Genomic DNA, 26,524 nt, shown 5'->3' with positions numbered 1-26,524 from the left:
CTCTAGGACCATTTGGAAGTTCCATAGACCTCCAAATACTATTGAAAACCTTCTAAAAAGTGGCAAAGACCTTTACAAGTTTCTTAAACCTTCCCAGACTTGTTTTAAGTTGTCAGAGAGGCCTCTAGGACCATTTGGAAGTTCCATAGACCTCCAAATACTATTGAAAACCTTCTAAAAAGTGGCAAAGACCTTTACAAGTTTCTTAAACCTTCCCAGACTTGTTTTAAGTTGTCAGAGAGGCCTCTAGGACCATTTGGAAGTTCCATAGGCCTCCAAATACTATTGAAAACCTTCTAAAAAGTGGCAAAGACCTTTACAAGTGTCTTAAACCTTCTCCGACTTGTTTTAAGTTGTCAGAGAGGCCTCTAGGACCATTTTGGAAGTTCTATAGACCTCTAAATACTATTGAAAACCTCCTAAAATGTGCCAAAGACTTTTACAAGTGTTTTAAACCTTCTCAGACTTCTTTTAAGTTGTCAGAGAAGCCTCTCTAGGACCTTTTTGGAAGTTCCATAGACCTCTAAATACTATTGAATACCTTCTAAAAAGTGCCAAAGACCTTTACAAGTGTCTTAAACCTTCCCAGAATTGTTTTAAGGTGTCAGAGAGGCCTCTAGGATCATTTGGAAGTTCCATAGACCTCCAAATACTATTGAAAACCTCCTAAAATGTGCCAAAGACCTTTACAAGTGTTTTAAACCTTCTCAGACTTCTTTTAAGTTGTCAGAGAAGCCTCTCTAGGACCTTTTTGGAAGTTCTATAGACCTCTAAATACTATTGAAAACCTCCTAAAATGTGCCAAAGACTTTTACAAGTGTTTTAAACCTTCTCAGACTTCTTTTAAGTTGTCAGAGAAGCCTCTCTAGGACCTTTTTGGAAGTTCCATAGACCTCTAAATACTATTGAATACCTTCTAAAAAGTGCCAAAGACCTTTACAAGTGTCTTAAACCTTCCCAGAATTGTTTTAAGGTGTCAGAGAGGCCTTTAGGATCATTTGGAAGTTCCATAGACCTCTAAATACTATTCAGAACCTTCTAAAAAGTGCCATTTACTTTAGACTGTTGTGAATGTGTCAAAGACCTCTAAATGCTCTTGAGAACTTTCTAAAAAATTCCAGAGCGTTCTACAACTGTCTTAAACTTTCCCAGAACTGTTCTAAAATTGCCAGAAGCCTCTGGGACCATTTTCAAAGTTCCATAGACCTCTAAATACTATTGAGAACCTTCTAAAAAGTGCCAAAGACTATAAAAGTGTCTTAAACGTTTCCAGATTTGTTTTAAATTGTCAGAGACCTCTGGGACCATTATAGCTCTAAATACTATTGAGAACCTTCTAAAAAGTGTCAATAAATATAAAAGTGTCTTAAACCTTTCCAGACTTGTTTTAAATTGCCAGAGGCCTCTAGGACCACTTTGAAAGTTCCACAGACATCTAAATACTATTGAGAACCTTCTAAGAGTGCCAAAGAGTCTTAAACCATCCAAGAATGGTTTTAAATTGTCAAAAGCTTCTGCCAGTATATCATTTAATCACCGACGTACGTTTTTTGCTGGTGATTGTGACGCAACAGTCAAACGTCACTGAACAGACTATATCAACTTATGGACTAAAGGCAAATGTTGCTAAATCAACTCATTTTGGTACCATCTACCTCTGTACTAGAGTTTTGTGTCCAGACCTCTGTATATGGGTGATTCAAGTTATTGATAGAAAAATTAATTTTTTGATGTTTGGCAACAATGAACTGGTTACACAGAATGAATAATTTGCCTCCCGATTCTAGTCTTCCACCTACGTTACGAAATTAAAAAGTCTCTAATTACGTCACGGGGGACCGTGCCAGGCTCATTTTAACATTTTATTGAAGCCTTTTATAACACTTTCGATTCAATATTGAAATGCAAGACTTAATAGCACAATTAAGGCATAAACCGTATTAAGTTTATTAATATCCGACAGGGCAAGTAAGTCGGACATTAAACATTGAAGACACTGTTGTGAGTATAGATAATTAAGTGTTTTTTTTTTGCTTTCCCCCTTTTCATTTATGATGATCCCTGATGATGTATCTATACATTTTAGTGTGTGATTATGGAGTTGGATGGTATTATCTAATACCTTTTCTATTTGAGAAAAATTCGTTGAATACCTTTGCATGGAAAGCATTTAGCTCCGCCTCGAAGCAATCTCCAGAATATCAACGATGCTGGATCAAAGTCCTCGGGAGACCATGCAGTGGAAATGGACGTTCTGGAACAGCAATCCTCTCTGGACATTTTCGTGTACAACAGTTCCGTGCAGATGCCGTTGTGTTTCCTAAGCATGGTCGACCAGCAGGTACCAGCTGGAAATAAAAAAATATCAAGCTTGCAACAAAGTATCTTTATTATTATTAATAATGTAATCAAGAGAATGATATTAATCTCACGGGAATTGAACGCTGATTAAGCGATAAATATAGTAATACGAGACGGACGCTAACAGTATTTAACACATTCTCAGCTCACATTAAAATTCATTACAAAAAGACACCGTGTCCATTTACAGAAGATACCCATTGCCACTGGACTGGTTCCGTTAGGTTCGGTTGATTTATTAAATGCGCTTTCGCCCAACTGTCCGTAAACTAAAAATAGCTTTTCAACAACCATGAAGGTATTAATATCCCAATACCTTTAAATAACAAGACACAAAACCGTTTCAAACCAGTTTAGACGTTGAACAACAATATCCGGATGTACTAAGCCCCGTTAAGACGGTTTTTTTTTTTTTTGGTTAAGTTCACATATCTCGGCCATTATATATAAATGAAATATGATTCTGACTTTCAAAGAAACACACAGAATGTAGGAATGTGAAAGTGTCTATCAGCTGGCACACCCACAACTGTATCATATTATAAATCGGGGGAAAAACCCACCAGCGACTTTCTTGCTTGTTAATACGTCGATGGTACGAATCGCGGTAAAGTTTATTTTTAGAAATGCATTTATCGGACATAATTTATATTGCTGTTTTGACCATAAAATTACAAATTTAAGCCCCGTTTACCGGCGACAGAGCTCATATTACACGTAATCCGAGACAGACAGTGTCGCAGTTTTCTGGGTTTGCTTCCTCACCCATCGTTCAACTCTCTCGCCGTTGTTGGCGTGCTAAAATTTTTTATTAGGCCTTTTTTTGGGTCTCTGAGTGTTTTTTTAATGCATATTTTGGTATTGCAGTCCCTGCTCGTTCAAAGTGATAATTGATTCAGTGGATAATAAAGTTGTCACTAGTTTGACAACTTGAAAAAACCCGTAAAAATCTTGTTTGATCATCACTCTTTCCGGCCGTAAAATTTTATTATTTTAGTTTGTTCGCGAATATTGATTACCATTTACAGTCGTTAAACTTGACAATTTATTAGTTTTAAGTATCAACAATCATTAATTTTTAAATTAACGAGTGTAATTTGATACAAAGGTCAACATATTATTACACAACAAGGGAGGAAAAAGTAACTTTTGCCCCCGCAAACAATTTGAGTCCCGACCCAGAGAGTTTTAAGGTTTGAGAGTGAAAAAAGCAGTTTACTCCACAGTTGCGCATCTAATTCTTCCTACGTCCAATGTTAGGTTTTATTAGAAAAAAAGAGCAGTTAAATACTATGTTAATAACATTGGATACCTCGGTAAAAAAGAAAGTCAATTTGTCAAGAAAGTGTCAGGTTGACATTGATTTTATTTTTACTGGTGGCACTTTTACTCCCTAGGGAGAAAAATTACTTTCACGTCCTACGGAGTAAAAGTGACATTTTCATCCCTCAAATGAGGGAGGAAAGTTTTATTTTCTATAGGGTTCGTAGAAAAAATATATTTTAATACACTCCTGCTTGTTCCATTTTTCCAACAACCATTTTGTTAAGTAATAGACATAATCCACATATTCTAGGTAGTGGTGTATTTTACTTTACCAGGAATATTAGACTTGTAAATTACAAATACTGTGTTTCTGGAAGTTCAAATGTTGACACCGCTTTTCTCGCTGACTGTACCAATTTTGTAGTGTTGTTTTCAGGTTATTGGATAGGAAATTTAATGAGGATTCCAAAAATGTGCTTAAAACAGTAATTTTCTTAGTCCAAGTGGGTTTTACAGGCGGTTTTGAGTCTGACTGTCCTTTCAAACTGTGTTTCTGTCAATTTAAAATTTGACACCGCTTTTCTCACTGACTACCAAATTTTGTAGTGTTTTTTCAAATTATTGGATAGAAAATTTAATGGAGATTCCAAAAATTTGCGTAAAACAGTCATTTTTTTACTCCAAGTGGTTTTTACAAGCGATTCTGTCTCTGACGGTCTTTTCAAACTGTGTTTCTCAGTACAAACTTGGACAATGCTTTTCTCCCTGACTGTACCAATTTTGTAGTGTTTTTTTCAGGTTATTGGATAGGAAATTTAATGAGGATTCCAAAAATGTGCTTAAAACAGTCATTTTCTTAGTCCAAGTGGGTTTTACAGGCGATTTTGTCTCTGACTGTCCTTTCAAACTGTGTTTCTCAATTCAAATTTTGACAGTGCATTTCTCCCTGACGTACCAATTTTGTAGTGTTTTTTCAGGTTATTCTATAAAAAAATTTAATGAGGATTACAAAAATGTGCTTAAAACAGTCATTTTTTTACTCCAAGTGGTTTTTACAAGCGATTTTGTCTCTGACTGTCCTTTCAAACTGTGTTTCTTAATTCAAATTTTGACAGTGCATTTCTCCCTGACTGTACCAATTTTGTAGTGTTTTTTCAGGTTATTGGATAGAAAATTTAATGGAGATTCTAAAAATTAGCTTAAAACAGTAATTTTTTTACTCCAAGTGGGTTTTACAGTCGATCTTGTCTCTGACTGTCCTTTCAAACTGTGTTTCTCAATTCAAACTTTGACAGTGCTTTTCTCCCTGACTGTACCAAATTTTGTAGTGTTTTTTCAGGTTATTAGATAGCAAACCTAATGGAGATTCCAAAAATTTGCTTAAAACAGTCATTTGTTTACTCCAAGTGGTTTTTACAGGCGATTTTGTCTCTGAGTGTCCTTTCAAACTGTGTTTCTGTCAATTTAAAATTTGACACCGCTTTTTTCACTGACTATCAAATTTTGTAGCGTTTTTTTCAGGTTATTGGTTAGGAAATTTAATGAGGATTCCAAAAATGTGCTTAAAACGGTCATTTTCTTAGTCCAAGTGGGTTTTACAGGCGATTTTCAATTAGGCCCATTTACTGATCAAATTGGATTTTTCTGGTAAAATTGGTAAATTTTCCTGTCACACTAAATTTCACTTTTCCAGTTTTACCTGAATGTGTAACACACGATTGTGAATAAATTGCACAATGATCAAAATGAAATGAAGAGTTTGACAAATAGATTGGGATCGGTGGGAAGATCAGTATATCCAGTCAATTTTTTATCTCCAAGATTCTCCACCAATTGATGAAGTTAACCCTTCTCCTACAAACAGCATGGCAATAAAAACAAATCTTATTTAGTCCTGGAAAGAATCTGGAAATTTAACACTGATGGGAAAACTTCCATGAAATAATGCAGTAAACTATAAAACATGCATTTTACTAGCCAATGCAAAGTAAGCACAACTTGAAGAGTCCTATATTAATCATATGTTGATATATTGATCATCTAAATTATTTGTGTTCTGTTTTCTCCAAAAGCCAATTTTCTCTTTCCAAGGTCCATTAGGCTAATCCTCCTACTACAAACAGGTTGACAATGAAGAAAAAAAATCTCTTTCAGTTCTGGGATGAATCTGGAAACTCAACACTGGGGAGAACAACCCAGGATTAGACAGGAATAATGCAGAAAACCTAGAAGCTTAAAGCAAGGAAGGATATCCATTAGAGAACATATTAGTCAAATGTTTGAATTCCAAATCTCCCTCCATTGCATAAGGACTAGTTGTAGTTAGTTTTTAGGAACCATAACACTTTTGGAAGTATTTTGTCATTATATACCATCCTTTATACCAGTATCTGTCAAGATCTAACAAAAACTAGACATCAAAAAGTACTTCAGTTTAGTGCATCTCCTGATAGTGACCAGTCTATCTTCAGTAATGATCCAGATTCAAATTGATTTCACTCCTCTTCTTCTTATGTTAGGACTGAGTCCTGTGTTTTCATCAATGGTTAGCCAGGATCAGTTGGGATGCTGGATCCGGCATTCTGTCCACGTGGTTCTTCTTCGGTTTTTTGCCCATTTTGCCACATCTTTCTCTTATTTCTTCATTTCTCAGATTTCCTAATTTCAACAAAAATCAGTTCTGCTCTAAACTAACCTTTCGGTCATCTTCAAGTAATTATCATATATTTAAGAGTCCTCAAACCATTTGGTTTGTTTGTCTTTTCATCAAAACCCAGTCGAACGTTTGTTTATCGACCAAAAAAACCTGTCTAGGTGTTAAAAGTAATGTGTGTACATTGTTACAATAACACTTATCAATTCACTCCTACTCTATGCCAAAATAATTAAATAATGCAATCGGATTTTTTTCTCAAACGAGTTTCTGCCCACAATAGAAAAATTGGAGTGTCTAGACGGTTAAGATTCCTGGACGATGATTAGTTTTTTCTTTTTAGCAAGGTCGATTTTCGGCAAGTGTTGGCATTGCTAAACAATAATACTTATTATAGATGTATGATTGATGACTGGCGATTTGTAAGGTTAGATAGGTTGATGGGCAAAAGCCGTTACTAATCGCTCTTTTTCGCGTTAACGGAATGGGTACTAATGGTTACGATTACGTGTTGGGATTAACCAAATGACACGGTTTGAAATTTTTTTCTTCCAGGAAGAGGCTATTTCATGTAAGCATAGTAGGCTAAACATTAATCACGCCGACGTAACAGCATCGTTTACAAACCCGATCCTAATTAGTTAATAAGGTCCATTATTCAAGCAGCGCACGTATGAAATTCAATTACATTCGCAACGTATAATGATTCATAATTTTCATAGTACATTTGTCGAGAAATCTCATTGATCAGCGCGATAAGCTTCCGTTGAAACAGCAAATTATGCACTCTGGCTACCGAAGAGTGCTGTTGGTGAATTTACGTTCATTTGTAAGCAAACCGAGTAGCTGCCGAAAATATAAATGGCATGTTTTTTTATGGGTGGTGCATGCGTGGGTTGTAAAAAAACCATTCTGTGGGATGGTTCAAATGAAGAATTTACGTGCTCGACCAACAAAAATTTCAGACAATTCATCAATGCTCGATTGATTACCATAAATGGAAGCGAAAGAAAGTCACACTTTAGCCAGCAAGATTAACTGACCTTAACCCTTCAGATTTTTTCTGTCGACTGAAATGTCCTGTGTTTATGCGTACAATTCCGAGTTGAGCAAGTTTATTACTGAGATTATGCTGCAGAAAATGTCATAATCGTGACACTGATAGCAGATCTAAATTTTTTAAGTAAGACAAGAAAACCGGTGTTGGCTGCTACTGTTGTTACCACTTACTGAGGTCTTGGGTACTAAAATGAACATTTTCATCATTATCAAACAACACAGCTATAACCAGTGGATGTCCTTTGATTCAGACAATGTGCCCATCCAATGTACATATCTGAGAGGAGCTTAACCTTTTGAACATCCATTGGATTACTCAAACTTCAGACAAAATGTTTAATCATATGTAAATCGGGAATCCATTGGATGCTGAAAATGTAGAGTACAATGGAGGCATAAATAAAATATATCGATTGGACCAAATTAATGAAAATGGTTCTCCATTGGACAAAATACGAAAAACAGTACAATGGACGCAACAATTATAGTTATCCAGTGGATATTATCCATGGACATTTCAGCAACAACTGAACATGTTTTGGATATTGCTGTTGAGCATTGGAGAGACCATCGTAATTAACATATTTGCGGACGATACAGCAATAATGGCAGAGAGTATAGAAGACCTGCAAATCTATTGAGATCAAGCATTAATAGGAAAAGCAAAAAAAGGGAAAATAAAGTAAAACCAAATACACGGTAATCTGAAAAACTACAATTGACAACATACCACTTACACCGGGAGGTAAGCAGTTGAAGAGAGTTGACAATACCTGGAAGAAAAATTCTCAATTTGACCAAGAAAAGAAATACCCCGGAAAGGATTTGTAAAATTTAGGTCTTCTTCTTCTGCTGCGTGTCCGTTAATAGATGTTTGCGATCACATTGGTCCAATCTTCCTTATTACGTATGGTATGCATTAGTTCTTGCATTGTCCTCAGTCCTGTCCACTGCCTAACGTTGCGGAGCCATGACATCTTTTTCCTGCCAATTCTTCTCTTTCCCTCAATTGGTACCTCTCGTTGCGTATTACGTGGCCCAGGTATGCTGTTTTTCGACGTTTAATGGTGTCTAACAGTTCGCGGTCTTTATTGATTATTCTCAAGACTTTATCGTTGGTTCTTCTTGCAGTCCATGGAATCCTCAGTAGACCCACATCTCAAATGCTTCCAGCTTGTTCATAGTGCCCACCTTCAGTGTCCATCCCTTCATGCCATAAAGCACCACTGCCCAAACATAGCATTGGACAAATCTAATTCTCAATCCAAGATCGAAATCAGTATTGGTTAGCACTTTTTTGAATTTCATGAATGCACTGAGGACATTTTCAATCCGGAATCTGATTTATGTGTCTGATTCCCAGTTTTCACAAAGCCACGTTCCTAGATATTTAAATTTATTTACTCGCTCTATTGGTTGATTCTCATATGTGGTGGCTCTCGAGTAATTATCATCAATTTAGTCTTCTTGGTGTTAATATTGAGGCCAATGTTCTTTCTGCATTCCCCGACAGTCCCAAGCATATCCCGCAAATTCTCCATGTTATCTGCAATTAAAACTGTGTCGTCCGCATAACTAATATTGTTGACCCATACACCATTCACCTTAACTCCCACGTTGCCTTCTTCTAGGGCTTCCTGAAAGATGGCTTCAGAATATAAATTGAAGAGAAGTGGGGAGAGAAACACCCTTGTCTGACAAAATGGACAAAATTCGATGTTAACCATTTGGCGGAATATTCGCCTGTGTTATAGATTTGATTAAATATCGTCTGAAGAACTAAAACATCTAGGACTGCCTATAAAATAGTGAACAAAAAAATGCAACTTCTCTGGTATTATGAGCAAAAAATGTCATTTTTACGCCCGATTTCTGAATAAAACGACCAAAAATACACTATTTAGACTCAATAAATGACTGTAATAAATATTGTTATAAGAACTGATACAATTTGAAACCTTCACTGTTAAAACCATCAATCAACAAGTGACTTTCCTATACTTTTATTGCTGTTGTACTCTGCGAAGGCTGATTTTATCCGTCATGGTAATCCTTCCGTTCAATACATTGTAAACACATTTCTCGTTACATATAAAGTGATTTAAATACTACAATGTATACAACACTCGAGATTTTAAATTGGTTTCCTTGCCATTTCCTGCAAAAATGTTGATTTATGAAAGTTATGATAAAAATAGTTTTTAATTTAGTAAGCTTTTGTTTGGTAGTTGACTAAAATTTTCTGGTGGAGGTGCCAGATGCATAATATCACTCAAATCTACAGGGTGAGTTCACGATTAAAACTCGACTGGTTTTTGGGAGGGCAAAAGTCACGTGACTGTTGTGACAGAACAGAAACGAATACTAAAAAGTAAAGTTTTTCCAGTTCAACACCTGGAAACAGTTGCGTTAGGTACAAAAATGTCGCTAAAAACCTCTTTCAGGAATATTTCACTTACAAAGACTTGTAGAGGGTGAAATTCCCTACAACTTTCCCTGTGAAAAATTTGTTGATATTTTTACAAATAACCGAGTTACGCTTGGTTGAACCAACACCACCCTTAAATCATTATGAACAATGGTTTTTCACTCGTACAGTTGATTTATTCTTAAAAAACTAAATAACAACACTGTACAGAACAAATAAAACAGTTTTTAATAAATAAGTTTTAGTTGAATGAACGGCGCCTCCACCATTTACAACAGCCAAACATTACTAAAACGCGCATAACTTCCAAACAAAAAAAGATTTAAATATGCAACAAAAACAGGGTTAAAGTACTCTTAGTGGACTACCATCCCTGCAAAAATCAACTTGTGTAACTGTCAAATTGACTTTGTGAGGACCGATTAAAATTTGGTTAATGCACTGCAACTCGTCCAATACTTTCATTTAAGGATATTAACCAACAAGAAACAGCTAGAATTGTGCAACAAATTTAGGGTTAAAGTACTCTTGAAGAAGTTCAATCTGTTCAATCAAAAATGAGGGTCGTGTTTGTCAACTTTTTTCCAGTGTTACACAAACTAGAGAAATTCCAGGGATTTCTAACACGTAAAATGTTCTAAAATGGTAATTTGAAATATAAGTTTCGCAGAATCGTTAAAATAGTATTATAACATTTACGTAACAAGTCATTAAGTGCACTTAATGGCACTTAAAAACAAACGTAAACTTGAGTAACCTTGACTTGCACCTGCGAATCGATATTATTTACGATGAGCGATAATAGCGATTATTCAAATTGCACAATTCGATATGCAACAATTTAATAATCAGTTTTTTTTTCCTGACACGTGTTTACGTGGATTTTTCCGTAATTGTTTACGGCCTTATACGTATATTTACGACACATATTTGTTGCTTTTTCATGATTTGTTTTTAACAGTGGGTAATTCATAAATAATCGGATCGACTTGTCAATTCGCGTTTGTGAAAAAAAAACCGGTTATAATGCTGCATTCTTAATATACTACTAGAATATCCTGTTTTGATACGCAAAGTCGATTGTGTTTGATAGAAATTTGATTAATATAAATTCTTTAAGAAATTAGATTATTGCAAAAGTTTGAAAAATAAAAAATAACCCAATAATTTGAACAGTAGATTTCTGTTATCAACATATTACGATCTAGCTGAATCTGTCTAAATTAGCAAAAATCTTAAATAATGACTTGAAATTACATTTTTAATTTATAAATCAAGTGGTAAAATAAAAAATTTAAAAACTCATGGTTTGTTGAACAAAATTTTATAGTGTAATTTGAAAAAAAAACATATGTAGGTACATTTGGTAGTCTGTGATTGGTCAAAAAAAGCAGCAAGCTGAAAGCTGCTTTTTTGACCAATCACTGTGCTTTTACGCAAATGCTGCGCATGTGGACTTATTATAACCTCTGTCACAGACAAAACGTAAAGTATCATGAAATTATTAATATTTTGCCAGCACTGAGATAGCATACACTTTATACATCTATAATAGTAAAACTTTTGACAGCTATAATTCTCTATGCACATTAGTGTAGTTGTCACTTGCAGCACAAATGTCAAAATCTGATTTATCAAACTATTAAGTGTAACTGTAACATTTTATAGAATGAGAATTTTGACAGTTACAATGTAGTTTATTTGAGAGCGAGTATAATATGATGTCACGATGACGTAATGTGACAGTTAGTCAAACTATGGTATTTACGTCATTGTAACGTCACAATTGCTCTGCTTACATAGAGTGTCATACATATTATAGTAGCGACAAACTTTGTTTCATAGAGAGCTATTAAATTCGAATTTTATGGATATTTCATTCATATTTCTGAACCGTTCAGGAACTGATTTGGATCATTTGCATGGATGGTATAAGTATTGCTTTACAGGACTATATACAAATGATCGTGCAAATGGTCCAAACCCGAACCAAGCTATTGTAACAATTATGCTAAAGTACTAGTGTTCCAAGTTTCAAATTAATTGGTACATCATCAGGGGTAAGGTTTATTAGGGTTCATTAATGTAGAGATAACGTAAACATAAGATAACACAAGAACAAAACAGTAAATCACAAGACGTAGGCATAAGAAAGAAAAAACTTGTGTGTAAAGAAACAATTTTGTATTTTCTGAAAGGTTGATTGATTATATCCATCTTTTGTATGACTTAAACAACTTTGTATTCTAATCCATAAAAATGTATCTGTAAATCGCATTTTATAAGGATCTTACGTGTTATGATGTGTTACGTTTGTGTTGTGTACTAATATGTGTTAAGTTAATGTTTCGTAAGGTGAGATTCATTCATTTCTGTTGTCAAACATGAATTTTGATCAAATTTTCTTCAGTGAACCGACGTCCCTGAAAGACAATAAAGAAGCAACAAAGAGTAATTCTGGTTTTGGCTGACGATTCGTTTTATTTCTCCCCGGGACAATCTGAAAATCTGCAGAGCGCTCTACTGAAACTATATAAAGCAACCCACCTGCCCGTTAAACATGTCCTAATGCGAGTTTCGGCTGTTGTTATGAGTTCTTGCAGTTTAATGTTGATAAGTCTAGACGGTAAAGGCCATCAAGGCCGCCGAATCGACTTTCAGCCCCACGACTTGACGTGGAAGGCCGAAACTTGATCTTCGCGTATCAACCCTTAGGCTTAAGGCTCGTCTGACCTTGTCTGTCTGTTCTGTTTCAACTATTTTCCTACCAGAAATTAATTCTGTTTTAAGAAAAGCTTCAATTGCAGTTTCTTGGCAAAAACAAGTCAGTATCCACCAACAAACAACAGGTTAGGAAATAGTTTTTAGATACTGAGTGAACCAAGGAAGATTTCCAGAATTTTAGTCTAAAAGAACCATTAAAAAACTAAGCTTTTAAAGGTAGAATAGTAGCTTAGAATAATAATTTGTACTTTCTCGAAGATTTAATAACCCAGGAAGATCCTTTTACAGATCTTGCTTCTGTCTGAAGCTGTTATTGTTCTATGGTGTCTCTCAAAAGATTTTCATAACTTTCCATGTAATTTTTATACAAAATAAGAAGTTATTGACTAGAAAGACTAAACTGAAATAACAGAATATGTATGTACTGAGTGTCCGAATAAGCCTGCAACTATACAGTTTTTGAGAAAAAAGAAAGAAGTTAGGAACTTGTATATGTAACCTAATATTCCCAAAAATGGCCACTTATACTTATATTTAGATTTACCTAGAAAAAATGAAAAAATCCATCAACATCTGCAGGAACAACGACTTATTAAATGAATTTAATGAGATTCAGATAAGAATTTGACCTAAATATAAAATGGTAAATTTTGGGAATATTCCGGAAAATCAGCCTCACAAGTGAAGTTGTAAAATTTTCAGAAATTCAATTTTGAAGAAGCGAATTTCAGGAATTTTAGGAGAATGAAGAAAATTTGGGTTATTTGGAAATTATAAAATGCCAAGTAGAAAAGCATTTCTTTGAGAAATTGCACTGTAAGTTGTATTTACAGCTCCATGGAGCCAAATTTAAGAGTTCCCTGACGTTAAGGAACACTTTTAAACTTTTCTTACGTCACGTGACAGCTGTCATAACTGTCAAAACCCGTTTCCCATTGATCTGAAACTATAAAATTAGAAATAGTTGCTAATTTGATGAATTACACTGAAAAATGTATATAAAGCTCCATGGAGTCAAATTTGACAGTTCGTACGTAAAAAATCACTTAAGTACTTTGCTTGCGTCACGTTACACCTGTCACAACTGTCAAAATTCACTCACTAGTGACATGAAAGTATAAAATGCCAAATTTGACAGTTCCCTGACGTTAAGAAACACTTTTATACTTTTCTTACGTCACGTGACAGCTGTCATAACTGTCGAAACCCGTTTCCCAGTGACTTGAAACTATAAAATTAGAAATAGTTGCTAATTTGATGAATTACACTGAAAAATGTATTTAAAGCTCCATGGAGTCAAATTTGACAGTTCGGACGTTAAAGATCACTTAAGTACTTTGCTTGCGTCACATTACACCTGTCTTAACTGTCAAAATTTAATCAACAGTTATCTGAAGGTATAAAATGCCAAATAGATTTGTTTTTTTGAGAAATTGCACTGTAAGTTATCTTTACAGCTCCATGGAGCCAAATTTGACAGGTTCCTTGACGTTAAGGAACACTTTTAAACTTTTCTTACGTCACGTGACAGCTGTCATAACTGTCAAAACCCGTTTCCCAGTGACCTGAAACTATAAAATTAGAAATAGTTGCTAATTTGGTTAATTACACTGGAAAATGCATTTAAAGTTCCATGGAGCCAAATTTGACAGTTCGGACGTTAAAGAACACTAATACTTTGCTTGCGTCACGTTACACCTGTCACAACTGTCAAAATTCACTGACCAGTGACATGAAAGTATAAAATGCCAAATAGATGTGTTTCTTTGAGGAATTGTATTGTAAGTTGTATTTACAGCTCCATGGAGCCAAATTTGACAGTTCCCTGACGTTAAGGAACACTTTTAAACTTTTCTTACGTCACGTAACAGCTGTCATAACTGTCAAAACCCGTTTTCCATTGACCTGAAACTATAAAATTAGAAATAGTTGCTAATTTGATGAATTACACTGAAAAATGTATTTAAAGCTCCATGGAGTCAAATTTGACAGTTCGGACGTTAAAGATCACTTAAGTACTTTGCTTGAGTCACGTTACACCTGTCGTAACTGTCAAAAATTAATCAACACTGATCTAAAGGTATAAAATGCCAAATAGATGTGTTTCTTTGAGGAATTGCACTGTAAGTTGTATTTACAGCTCCATGGAGCCAAATTTGACAGTTCTCTGACGTTAAAGAACACTTTTATACTTTTTTTACGTCACGTGACAGTTGTCAACTGTCGAAACCCGTTTTCCAGTGATCTGAAACTATAAAATTAGAAATAGTTGCTAATCTGATAAATTAAAATAGTTACGACATTCAAATGTCATAACTGTTTTAAACTGTCATTTAACGTCACAACTGTCAAATTTAACTTCACGAGAGTTACGAATAACAATTTGCGGCGTGATTAATCAAAGTGGCGCGACTATTTGACATTTTACAGTTTTACGACGACGTTTAATGAGTTTTGACAGCTGTCAGGTGGTCAAAATGATCCACGCTTTTTCAACCACGCAAATAAAAAACTTGTTGAGCTTTTCGACGTTGCCAACATGACTGAATCAGAGGTTTTGGCTTTGGCAACGTTGATTTGATGAGATAACTGAAAATAAACGACACTTTAATATTACCACTTGTCCTCTTTAACCACCCTGTATAGTGTTTGTAGTGAAAATGTCAGAGTGGTTCAAATTTGACATTTTTCACTTTAACACCTTGTAACTCTGTTATTTTGGCAGTTAGAGGGTGACTTTAATTAACTTGATACTTAATTACTTGTTTTTCTTCCTTGTAATCTTATTATTTAAAAAAAAGCAGATATTTTCAATCTGAATTTTAGATTGTAAGTACATTTCCTTAACAAACCATTCATTTAGATCAAACTATATTAAACTCTAAGAAAAATACCAGAATTAATCACTGTGTGATTGACGAAGACTGCAATAACAATCGTTGTTGCAGTGTTACAAGAGCGATTGTCTGTTTGTTCACGTGTGCACCACCTAATATTGGCAGAGCCCAATTTGAAATACCTAATTTTAAATTAATATCTTGTTTATTTTTATTATTTATGGATGACGGTGGGCCGTTTCCGCGGTTTCTAACCGAAATAGAACGTGACATCCTATATGCAATTATTTAGTGTACAGATGTCTCACGTTGTGTTCTATAATGTGTAATTTGCTAAACGTTTTCGTTTACCTATTCGTGTCACGATTTTTCACGAGGAAATCGTATTCGAGGTGATTAATCTGTGTTTTTGTGGCAGAGCAACATGGATTTATTTCAGTTTATGTGGGAAGTTTATGAGAATGCATTTATCAAGTTTCCAGCTGAAACAAACCACCAATTGAAATCTATACAGTGAAACTAGGAGAATGATAACCATGAAAAATCAGGAAATTCACTTGTGACTGAGTAACAACTTACGCAGCATCAATTTGGAATCTACTGAAACAGGAAAAACTGCAGATGAGAACTTAGAATTGATGTTTTAATGAAAAGAATATTTTCACACTTCTTCTCATTTTTTGTTTTCTCTTCTTCTTCTTCTTCTTTCAGTAGCTCTTCAGCATCCACTCCTGGACGTAGGCCTCCCCTTGCTGCTTCCATTCAGATCAGTTCATTTATATCGTCGTTCTATCGTAGCACTTCTTTTATGTAGACTTGGACCTCACTGTACTATACGTCTTCTCCATCTGTCATTGTCTTGTCGTGCCACATGCCCCACCCAACACCATTTCTGATGTGCTCTATAACATCATCAACTTTGGTTCTTTTTCCAAGTTCCTCGTTCTGTATATGATCCCTTAGACTTACCCCCAACATAGTTCTTTCGATTGCTCTTGTTCTTAGTCTATTCGCGCTTTTAACTGTGAGAGTCATTGTTTCCATACCATAAGTCAAGACTGGCAAAACACATGTGTTGAAAACCTTCTTGTTGGATTTCTTAATGTTGGTCCCAATTTTCCTACAGCAGTGTTATGGTGTGTCCTAAATCTTCGTTGACTCCTTGTTGTCCTTCTAAGTGTACGTCGCCTGGGATCTGGAGTCTGATGATGAACAGTTTGTTCATGTTTAAACCGATTTTTCCAGACTCTCTCTTTAAGTCTGCCAACATTTCGATAAGTTTTTCCTTCATACTGCTGATTACGTCCTCCAATGCAAGGGTAAATGACTTGGAGACATTGTATCTCCTTGTCGTACCCTCTGTTAATTGGTATTCGATTGGTTGTTACATCTTCTTGCACTTTAACTTTGATGGTCGCCTCTTTGTATATTGAAAAGTGAAGAGTTGTTTAGAACGCTTTTGTTAGATTTTAGAAGATTTACATCATTTATGCCTTTTACCTTGTTCCTGCTTAAAATTAGTAAATTTCGGTTAACACAGTCAAACGCCTTGGTTAGATCTTTGCAAGTTTAAAAAACTAAAGGTCCTACGATATTTACAGAGGAATATTTTCAGATTCTGAGGAAAGTTTTTAGAAGATTTATATACTTTTTGTTCCTGTTTAGTATCTTTTCTGTAACAACGTGTATTTTGAATTGTTTCACTGTTAAATGGGATAAATAACAGATTCTTCAATGGTTCAGTACTACAGTTATTTGGTTAAAAGGGATTTGGTATCTGATATTCTAGTTCGAATTTTATTAGAGGCAATCAATTTTATGTAAAAATTTCAGCCAGAATCCGATCCGAAAAGCTAAATCATCAACTCATCATAATCAATCACAAAGGCTCATCTTTCAATTAGGGGATAACCGGCGGTCATATTTAAAATTTGATGCCTAATTCGGAGCTACAAATTATTACGTGGATTTAATTTAACGACGATGGTAGACGGTCCGAAAACTCGTTTTACTATAATTTTGTTTGGCTGGACCGTTCTGCAGTTGTGGTCGTACTCGCGACTGTTTCGCTTACATAATGCCGTCTCGCTGACCCGATCTTCCAGCCGCTGCGGCCTTTCGAGGTTATTCCTCTTCGGTCGCAGACAGAACCGAATTAAGAAAACAAACATCGGTTTATTTACTGCCCGAAGATCCCTTAAGAAAAAAAGATCGATGCTCATGTAGATCAGACCGACAGGGGAGTCTCTGTGGTACCGTAATCAACCAATTTTGTTCACATCGATAGTTATCTTAAAATATTCTTATTTTATTGCCAAAATAATAGCTCAAGTGGTTTAGTTTGTTTTCTTGAAAATTTAGGGTACGCCTTTGCACATATAAACTCAATCTGAACGACAAGATTCAGGAATGTTGCGTACTGGGAAAACAGACTAGCTTTAGACTAGTTCTGACAGTCAAAAACTACTCAGACATTATTTGATCTCACTCAACAACCTGGAAAACAGCCAGAACCAGCAGGAAATACTGGTGGAGAAGCTGTTAGACTAGTCCTGACTTTCTCTTCTTCTTCTTCTTTCAGCAGCTCTTTTGCATCCACTCCTGGACATAAGCCTCCCCTTGCTGCTTCCATTCAGATCGGATTATTGCCATCTGGTGCCATTTTCTTCCCGCTATTTCTTTTACCTGCTAGTCCTGACAGTCAAAACTGTTTAGACATTATTGAATCTCACCCAACGACTTGGAAAACAGCCAAAACTAACAAGAAATGCTGGTAGAGAAGCTTTTAGACTAGTCCTGACAGTCAAAACTGCTCAGACAGTTATCTGATCACACCCAACGACTTGGAAAGCAGCCAGAACTAGTAAAAAATGCTGGTAGAGAAGCTTTTAGACTAGTCCTGACAGTCAAAACTGCTCAGACAGTTATCTGATCACACCCAACGACTTGGAAAACAGGACTAGCAAAAAATTCTGATGGAGAAGCTTTTAGACTAGTCCTGGCAAGCAAAAGTGCTCATACTATCTGATCCTACCTAACAACTGATAAAATAGTCAGAACTTGCAAGAAATGCTGGTGGAGAAGCTTTTAGGCTACTCCTGACAGTCAAAACTGCTCAGACAGTTATCTGATCACACCCAACGACTTGGAAAACAGCCAGAACTAGTAAGAAATGCTGGTGGAGCAGCTTTTAGACTAGTCCTGGCAAGCAAAAGTGCTCATACTATCTGATCCTACCTAACAACTGAGAAAATAGTCAGAACTTGCAAGAAATGCTGGTGGAGAAGCTTTTAGACTACTCCTGACAGTCAAAACTGCTCAGACAGTTATCTGATCACACCCAACGACTTGGAAAACAGCCAGAACTAGTAAGAAATGCTGGTGGAGCAGCTTTTAGACTAGTTTTGGCAAGCAAAAGTGCTCAGACTTTATCTGTCCTACCTAACAACTTGGGAAACAGCCAGGACTAGCAAAAAATTCTGATGGAGAAGCTTTTAGACTAGTCCTGGCAAGCAAAAGTGCTCATACTATCTGATCCTACCTAACAACTGATAAAATAGTCAGAACTTGCAAGAAATGCTGGTGGAGAAGCTTTTAGGCTACTCCTGACAGTCAAAACTGCTCAGACAGTTATCTGATCACACCCAACCACTTGAAAAACAGCCAGAACTAGCAAGAAATGTTGGTGGAGAAGCTTCTAGACCAATCCTGGCAAGCAAAAGTGCTCAGACTTTATCTGATCCTTCCTGACAAATTGGGAAAGAGCCAGAACTAGCAAAAAATAATGGTGGAGAAGGTTTTAGACTAGTTTTGAGAGTCAAAACTGCTCAGAGAGTTCTGATCCCATCCAATCACTTGAAAAACAGCCAGAACCAGCAGGAAATGCTGGTGGGGAAGCTTTTAGACTAGTTCTGACAGTCAAAACTGCTCAGACAGTTATCTGATCTCATCCAACAACTTGGAAAATAGTCACAACTAGCAAGAAATCCTGATGGAGAAGGTTTTAGACTAAATCTGACAGTCAAAACTGCTCAAACAGTTATCTGATCTCATCCAAACTTGGAAAATAGTCAGAACTAGCAAGAAAAGCTGGTGGAGAAGCTTTTAGACTAGTTCTGACAGTCAAAACTCCTCACACATTTTTTGATCTAACCCAAACCTGGAGAATAGTCATAACTAGCAAAAAATGTTGGTGAAGAAGCTTTTAGACTAGCTCTGGCAGTCAAAACTGCTCAGACATTATTTGATCTCACCCAAACTTGAGAAACTGCCAGAACTAGCGGGAAATGCTGGTTTACATGCTTTTAGATTAGTTCTGGCAATCAAAAGGTGCTCAGACAGTTATCTGATCTCAACCAACAATATTGAAAACCATACATTTTTCTTAAAAATTGGATAAAAGCTTGGATAGCTTAGAACTTCAACTTTAGCTTGTCTTAAGCACATTCGTTGTGTCTGAGTGCTGATATGAAATTGTTGTCACTTATGGCACAGAACGCGGTCTTCTCCAGAATTTGGGATCCAAGTATCCGGAAAGTATCTGCAGAAAATTATCGATTCTGACCCAAAAATATAAGCTAATGATGTGTTAATATGAAATGCTGGCTTGTCTAACAGAATCTTTGAGAACACTCAACAATTTGGTAGTTAAAGTGAGGTTTTCTTGGATGTTCCGTTTTTTAGTATTTGTAATATCTCTTTTTAATTTAAATTATTATTTTAGTAGTGTAAAATTTACTAAGACAGATAAAAGCATAATTTTCAAATTATCAGTCAAATCAGCTCGTTTATTTTGGTGGTTGAGACAACTTTTGGTATACAGTGTGTCCCAAATTGGATTAGAGCTACAGCAAAGGTTAAATGGGGAATGTTTTAGATAATCCAACACCGTTTTAATAACATTAAATTTTAGCTTCGTTCTTGAGTTATTTTCAAAAAAGTGCTTTTTTACCTGTAAATTAAAAAATTTTCAAATTTCTCTTGAACAGTATTAAAGCAACTTTTCAAGAACTTCTGTGTATTTTATCATGAACATTTTTTGTCCTTATGTGTACGCCATACTTTGATATAAAATTTTTATTATCTCAAAAAAAAAGAAGTATACAGAGTGTTTTCAATATCGACATTAGAATAGGAAAATATTGATAAGAGATCTGACTTAAATTTAGGTTAGGTTAAGTTAGTTGTTCTTCATTTAATTATGAGTAACTTTTTTATCTTTAAAACTTTTAAATAAAATTAAAAAAATAAACTGAAGATTAAAATACAGAACGTTTTACATCACAATTCAGGACACAAGGGATAGAAAAAAGGACAGTACTGGAAAATACAGGACTAACGGTCATCTTACATATAGATGAAGTGAATAATAATATAAAGCACTAGAAGCTTCTTCGAAAGGAAGAATAATTAGAAGATCATTATTTTAGTTCAATTTTCCTTGTAATTTGCTATTCAAAATACTATTTTACGTACAATGAAAGTAAATGAAAGACTTAGGGTATTCCTGATTCTAAATTGTTAAGGATGTAAGCTTGCTCTGAATGAAAATAGTAGCAAACAACTATAATTACGACGGAAACCCACTTTCAAGAAGATGGAGCATATATCCTGGTCAGTAGATTGGCAAACGAGATCTAATTGTGCAACTTCCCAGATCACGAAACTCGATTAAATCGTTGGAAAGAAGTAAAAATTTATGATACGAAACGAATGTCAGTTAAAGATCTTTGACACCATCAGGGAAAAATGACCATGGTTGTCTCAAGTCAGTTGTTTTAGAGAAGAATGTGAGTTGGTTGCCAGATTTGGATATTTAAGTTCCTACGCATATGTTTACCAACGATTCCACTTAGCAATAATATTCCAAGTTTGTTTGATATAGAGACATACACATGACGTAACATCGTTTCACGTACAAATATAGAAGGATTAACGGAACAACGACAACAATACGCTGACGAGGATCATAAATAGACTTTAGCGCAACAATGTAAAGCCCACTAGTTGGCTGAAAGAGAATTTATAGGAAAAACCGCCTTCGTTACTACAGTGAGCGATAATAAAAACCACGAAACTGACCATGGCGGATTCAAAGTCCGCCTCTGACCAGAACGGATAAGCCAAAGTCGTGATCATTTATGCTTATCTTCGGGCAGACCAGCCAGCCAACACCAGGCGACAGTTTGTCTGCCGTCTGTCGCCATCCACCGATGACGACCTGGTGATTTACGTCACCTTCAAGAAGATTAGACCTTAAATTCAAATCCGTAATTTTTCCAAAAAAGAGCTAGCTCAAGGTAATTTCCTCCATGAAGAATTATCGAATATTGTCTTTTTAGTATCTAAAACAAGTGTCATCTTCTTTTTGAATCATAATGACTAGACTAGAGTCCGGATTTCTAAGAATTTTGGAAGGAACCAACCTTTGACATCTAATGTGAACAATTTACGCAAAAGCGTTTTATAGCTATATTGAGATATTGAAGGTTTCTGAACAATAAAAATCTACCAATTATCGGTTGCAAAATAGGTAATCAATTTAAAAATTTAAACTGCCCTAATAATTTCCAAACGCTCCTGAAGTAGCCTAAAAAATGTAAAAACATTCCAAAACCTTATAGAAGCTCCAAACTGCCTTGCAAAAGCTTAAAAAAAAAAGCCTAGAAGCTTCTAAAAGCTTTTAGAACAGTCCAAAATTTTCCAAATGCTTTTCAACTTAATTATAGAAGCTGTCAAACGATTTCAAGACCGTATGCTTCTAGAGCAGTTTAACAGCTTCCAAAAGTTTCTAGAACCGTCTACAAGGTTTCAAATGTCTTAAAAGCAGTCTAGAACCTTCTAAATGCTCCTAAAGTAGTCTAAAAAGATGTCAAAACACTACAGAAACTCCAAAATGCTTCTAAAACAGTCGAAAGCCTTTCACATGCTCTTCAACTAGTCTAGAAGCTTCCAAAGGATATCAAAACAGTCATAGAAGCTTTCAAAAAATTCTAGAACCGTATAAGAATTTCCAAATGCATGCCTTGCAAAAGCTTACCAAACAACCTAGAAGCTTCCAAACGATTTTCAACTTATCTAAAAGCTCTCAAACAATTTCAAGACAGTCTAAAAGTTTCCGTACGCTTTTAGAGCAGTTTAACAGCTTTCAAAAGTTTCTAGAACCGTCTACAAGGTTTCAAATGCCTTACAAGCAGTCCAGAACCTTCAGTGTTCTTTAAACTGTTCAAACAATTTCCAAATGCTCCAAAGTAGTCTAAAATAATTTCAAAACAGTACAGAAACTCCAAAATGCTTGTCAAGCAGTTGAAAGGCTTCCAAAAGCATTTAGAACAAGTTTCTAGAACCGTCTACAAAGTTTCAAATGCCTTACAAGCAGTCCAGAACCTTAAGTGTTCTTTAAACGGTTCAAACAAATTCAAAATGCTCCTAAAGTAGTCTAAAATGATTTCAAAACACTACAGAAACTCCAAAATGCTTGTCAAGCAGTTGAAAGCCTTCCAAAAGCATTTAGAACAAGTTTCTAGAACCGTCTACAAAGTTTCAAATACCTTACAAGCAGTCCAGAAGCTTCAGTGTTCTTTAAACTGTTCAAACAATTTCCAAATGCTCCTAAAGTAGTCTAAAATTATTTCAAAACACTACAGAAACTCCAAAATGCTTGTCAAGCAGTTGAAAGCCTTCCAAAAGCATTTAGAACAAGTTTCTAGAACCGTCTACAAAGTTTCAAATGCCTTACAAGCAGTCCAGAACCTTCAGTGTTCTTTAAACTGTTCAAACAATTTCCAAATGCTCCTAAAGTAGTCTAAAATGATTTCAAAACACTACAGAAACTCCAAAATGCTTGTCAAGCAGTTGAAAGCCTTCCAAAGCATTTAGAACAAAGTTTCTAGAACCGTCTACAAAATTTCAAATGCCTTACAAGCAGTCCAGAACCTTCAGTGTTCTTTAAACTGTTCAAACAATTTCCAAATGCTCCTAAAGTAGTCTAAAATAATTTCAAAACAGTACAGAAACTCCAAAATGCTTCTCAAGCAGTTGAAAGCCTTCTAAAAGCATTTAGAACAAAGTTTCTCGAACCGTCTACAAAGTTTCAAATGCCTTACAAAAAGTCCAGAACCTTCAGTGTTCTTTAAACTGTTCAAACAATTTCCAAATGCTCCTAAAGTAGTCTAAAATAATTTCAAAACAGTACAGAAACTCCAAAATGCTTCTCAAACAGTTGAAAGCCTTTTAAAAGCATTTAGAACAAGTTTCTAGAACCGTCTACAAAGTTTCAAACGTCTTACAAGCAGTCCAGAACCTTCAATGCTCCTAAAGTAGTCTAAAAATATTTAAAAACACTACAGAAACTCCAAAATGCTTCTAAAGCAATCGAAAGCCTTCCAAAACAGTCTAGAAGCTTCCAAAAACTTTTAGAACACTCTAAAGGCATCCCAATGATCTTAGAGACTAGTCTAGAAGCTCTAAAAAAATTTCAAGGCAGTTTAAAAGCCTCCATAAGTTTGTAGAAGCGTCCATAAGTTTTCAAATGCTTTAAAAGCAGTCCAAAACCTTCAATGCTTTTGAAACTCTCCATAAATCTTCTAAAGTAGTCTAACAAAATTTCAAAACACTATAGAAACTCCAAAATGCTTCTCAAGCAGTCGAAAGCCTTCCAAAAGCATTTAGAACAAGTTTCTAGAACCGTACACAAAGTTTCACAAATATCTTACAAGCAGTCCAGCACCTTCAATGCTCCTAAAGTAGTCTAAAAATATTTCAAAACACAACAGAAACTCCAAAATGCTTCTAAAGCCTACCGAAAGCTTTTAGAACAGTCTAAGAAGCTTTCAAATCATTTCAAAACAGTTTAAAAGTTTCCGTATGCTTTTAGAGCACTTAAAAACCTTCCAAAAGTTTATAGAACCGTCTACAAGATTTCAAATGCTTTAAAAGTAGTCCAGAACTTTCAATGCTCCTAAAGTAGTCTAAAAAGATTTCAAAATACTACAGAAACTCCAAAATGCCTCTAAAACAGTCGAAAGTCTTCCACATGCTCTTCAACTAGTCTAGAAGCTTCCAAATGACATCAAAACAGTCTAAAAATTTCCAAATGCATCTAAAGCATTCCAGAACCTTCAATATGCCCTTTAAACTGTCCAAAAATATTTCAAATGCTCCTTAAGTAGTTCTAAAAATTTTTGAAAGTTTTCAAAACAGTCTAAAATGCAAAAAAGGTAAAAAATTTGCATTTCTGAAAGAGTTTCGTGCTTTTTTTGAGGAAAATAATTTTGTTTTCACGATTTTAGTCCAGACTCTAATAATGACGTTTATTACTTGTGGCTATATTAGAACAATTAAGGTCTATTTACTACTAATACTCAAGAGAATTACTAGGATGCATTTGTTTTAATAAACACAGACTATTTCAATGATGTTTTGTCAGGATCATAAACAGTAATAAATTACTGATCAAAGTGCAGGAGATGCAAATTATCTGAAGAAGAAAAAATATACAAGAAACATTTTTTTTTGAATAACAATTAGTCATAAATTCAAAATTTAAGTGCGTATTTTTATTCAGATAGTAAATAATTTTCTGAATCAAAAAAAAACATCTAACGCATTGACCCAAAACTAAAAATAACCGAGTTGTGACGATAATCAGTTTTCAACAAATCAGCCTTGGAACCATACTCATCAGCGGTGTTTTTGTCATATTACAGGTGAAAACAAAATTCAAAATCTGTGTTTATTCAAAAACTCTGTCCGCACCTTCAATACTTTGTTTTTTTTTTGTCATACAATGTTGTTTTCAGACTGATTGCATGATTTTTGAACAGAATTTTCCTGTTGATAGTTTTCTCAATTTTTTGCAATTGTAATTATTTGAACTTACCTGAAGAAAGATTAGCGAGGACACCAATACAAAATGCAACGAGCAGAGGCCAAGTTTTCAAAAAAACAGCATTCATTTCGATCGGAAGGCTTGGTGATAGTGGGCCTTGGCCCGATTCAGCCCAACATCTTAGATGGTAGTTGGGAAAAGTTCATTTCTGAAAAACAAAACTTTCATAAAGAAACTTGATGTCATAAAAAATACACAGTAAATAAATACAAAATAGTTTAGTTTTATTAAACATAAAATCTGAATTTAGATTGTTATTTCGTTTTTGTTAAAAGATCAAACAAGTGCCAAAAGATGTGGTATTTTCAATTTGATATCTGAATATACAGAGTGTCTGAACTAAATTTGGAGTGTAATTACTAATCAATTAAAAGCTGTCCTGTGTAGTTTAGTGTAAGTTCTACATAACCTCAATCATTCTGTTTTTTCATAAATATAATTTCATGAATGAAGAACAAAATATCTTTCAATAAAACGTAGCTTTTCATAAGAAGAAATCATCTAAAGCCACCAAAACCATAGTGTTTATTAGAGGAAATTGAAGATGCTCTTCCCTAGTGAATTCAGCATTATCTTCAAAAAAATATTTTTTTGACAGTTTTGGATAAATTATTTATTTTTATAGTCGGACAAAAACGTAATCAAAGTATGAAATGTTTTCAAAATTAATTTCATTAAAAACATCTATAATATAGTAATGTAGCAAGTGTTACTGTTAGAGAGCTATTACATCAAAAACTTGCAACATTTGACAAACTACTAATGTTAAGTTTAACAGTACCTAACTCGGTTATTTTGACAGTTAAAGTGGTCTAATTGTGACCACTGTGTAGCCCCTGAAATTCCCTTCAAATCCCTTATTTAAGTAATGTAGCAACTGTTACTTCTAGAGAGCTGTAACATCAAAAACTTCCAACATATGACAAAGTAGCAGTGTTAACTTTGACAGCTCCTAATTCGGTTATTTTGACAGTTAAAGTGGTTTAATTTTGACCACTGTGTAGCCCCTGAAAGTTTGATTAAATTCCCTATTCAGGTAATGTAGCAAATGTTACTGTTAGAGAGCTATAGCATCAACAACCTCCAACATTTGACAAACTAGTAATGTTGAGTTTGACAGACCATAACTTGGCTATTTTGACAGTTACAGAGTTCTAATTTTGACCACTGTGTAGTCCTTAAGGTCTTCGATTAATCCTCTTATTCAGGTGCTGTATCAAGACTTTTCAATTAGAGAGCTATTCAAAAAACCTCCAACGAGTGTCAAACTAGTAGTGTTAACTTTGATAGATTTTAACTTGGTTATT

At 35.0% G+C, this 26,524-nt stretch overlaps 1 protein-coding gene across 3 annotated transcripts in view; it reads right to left on the bottom strand.

Moving 5' to 3' along the window:
• Window positions 1-26,524, bottom strand: part of Fs (Follistatin) — a 66,384-nt gene that overhangs the window by 4,102 nt on the left and 35,758 nt on the right. For all 3 annotated transcript variants that reach the window (XM_081979519.1, XM_081979520.1, XM_081979521.1), the window contains exons 2-3: window positions 25,209-25,365; window positions 2,154-2,348 (exon numbers count right to left, since the gene is read on the bottom strand). In XM_081979519.1, coding sequence (XP_081835645.1) covers window positions 2,154-2,348; window positions 25,209-25,284 — 271 coding nt within the window. In that variant the 5' untranslated portion in view covers window positions 25,285-25,365. The remainder of the gene's footprint in view (window positions 1-2,153; window positions 2,349-25,208; window positions 25,366-26,524) is intronic.

This window comes from Ips typographus, linkage group LG5 (genome assembly GCF_016097725.1).
Source record: "Ips typographus isolate SLU linkage group LG5, UJ_Ityp_2.0, whole genome shotgun sequence".
NCBI lineage: Eukaryota > Metazoa > Arthropoda > Insecta > Coleoptera > Curculionidae > Ips > Ips typographus.
This window is presented reverse-complemented; position numbering and strand designations above follow the sequence as displayed.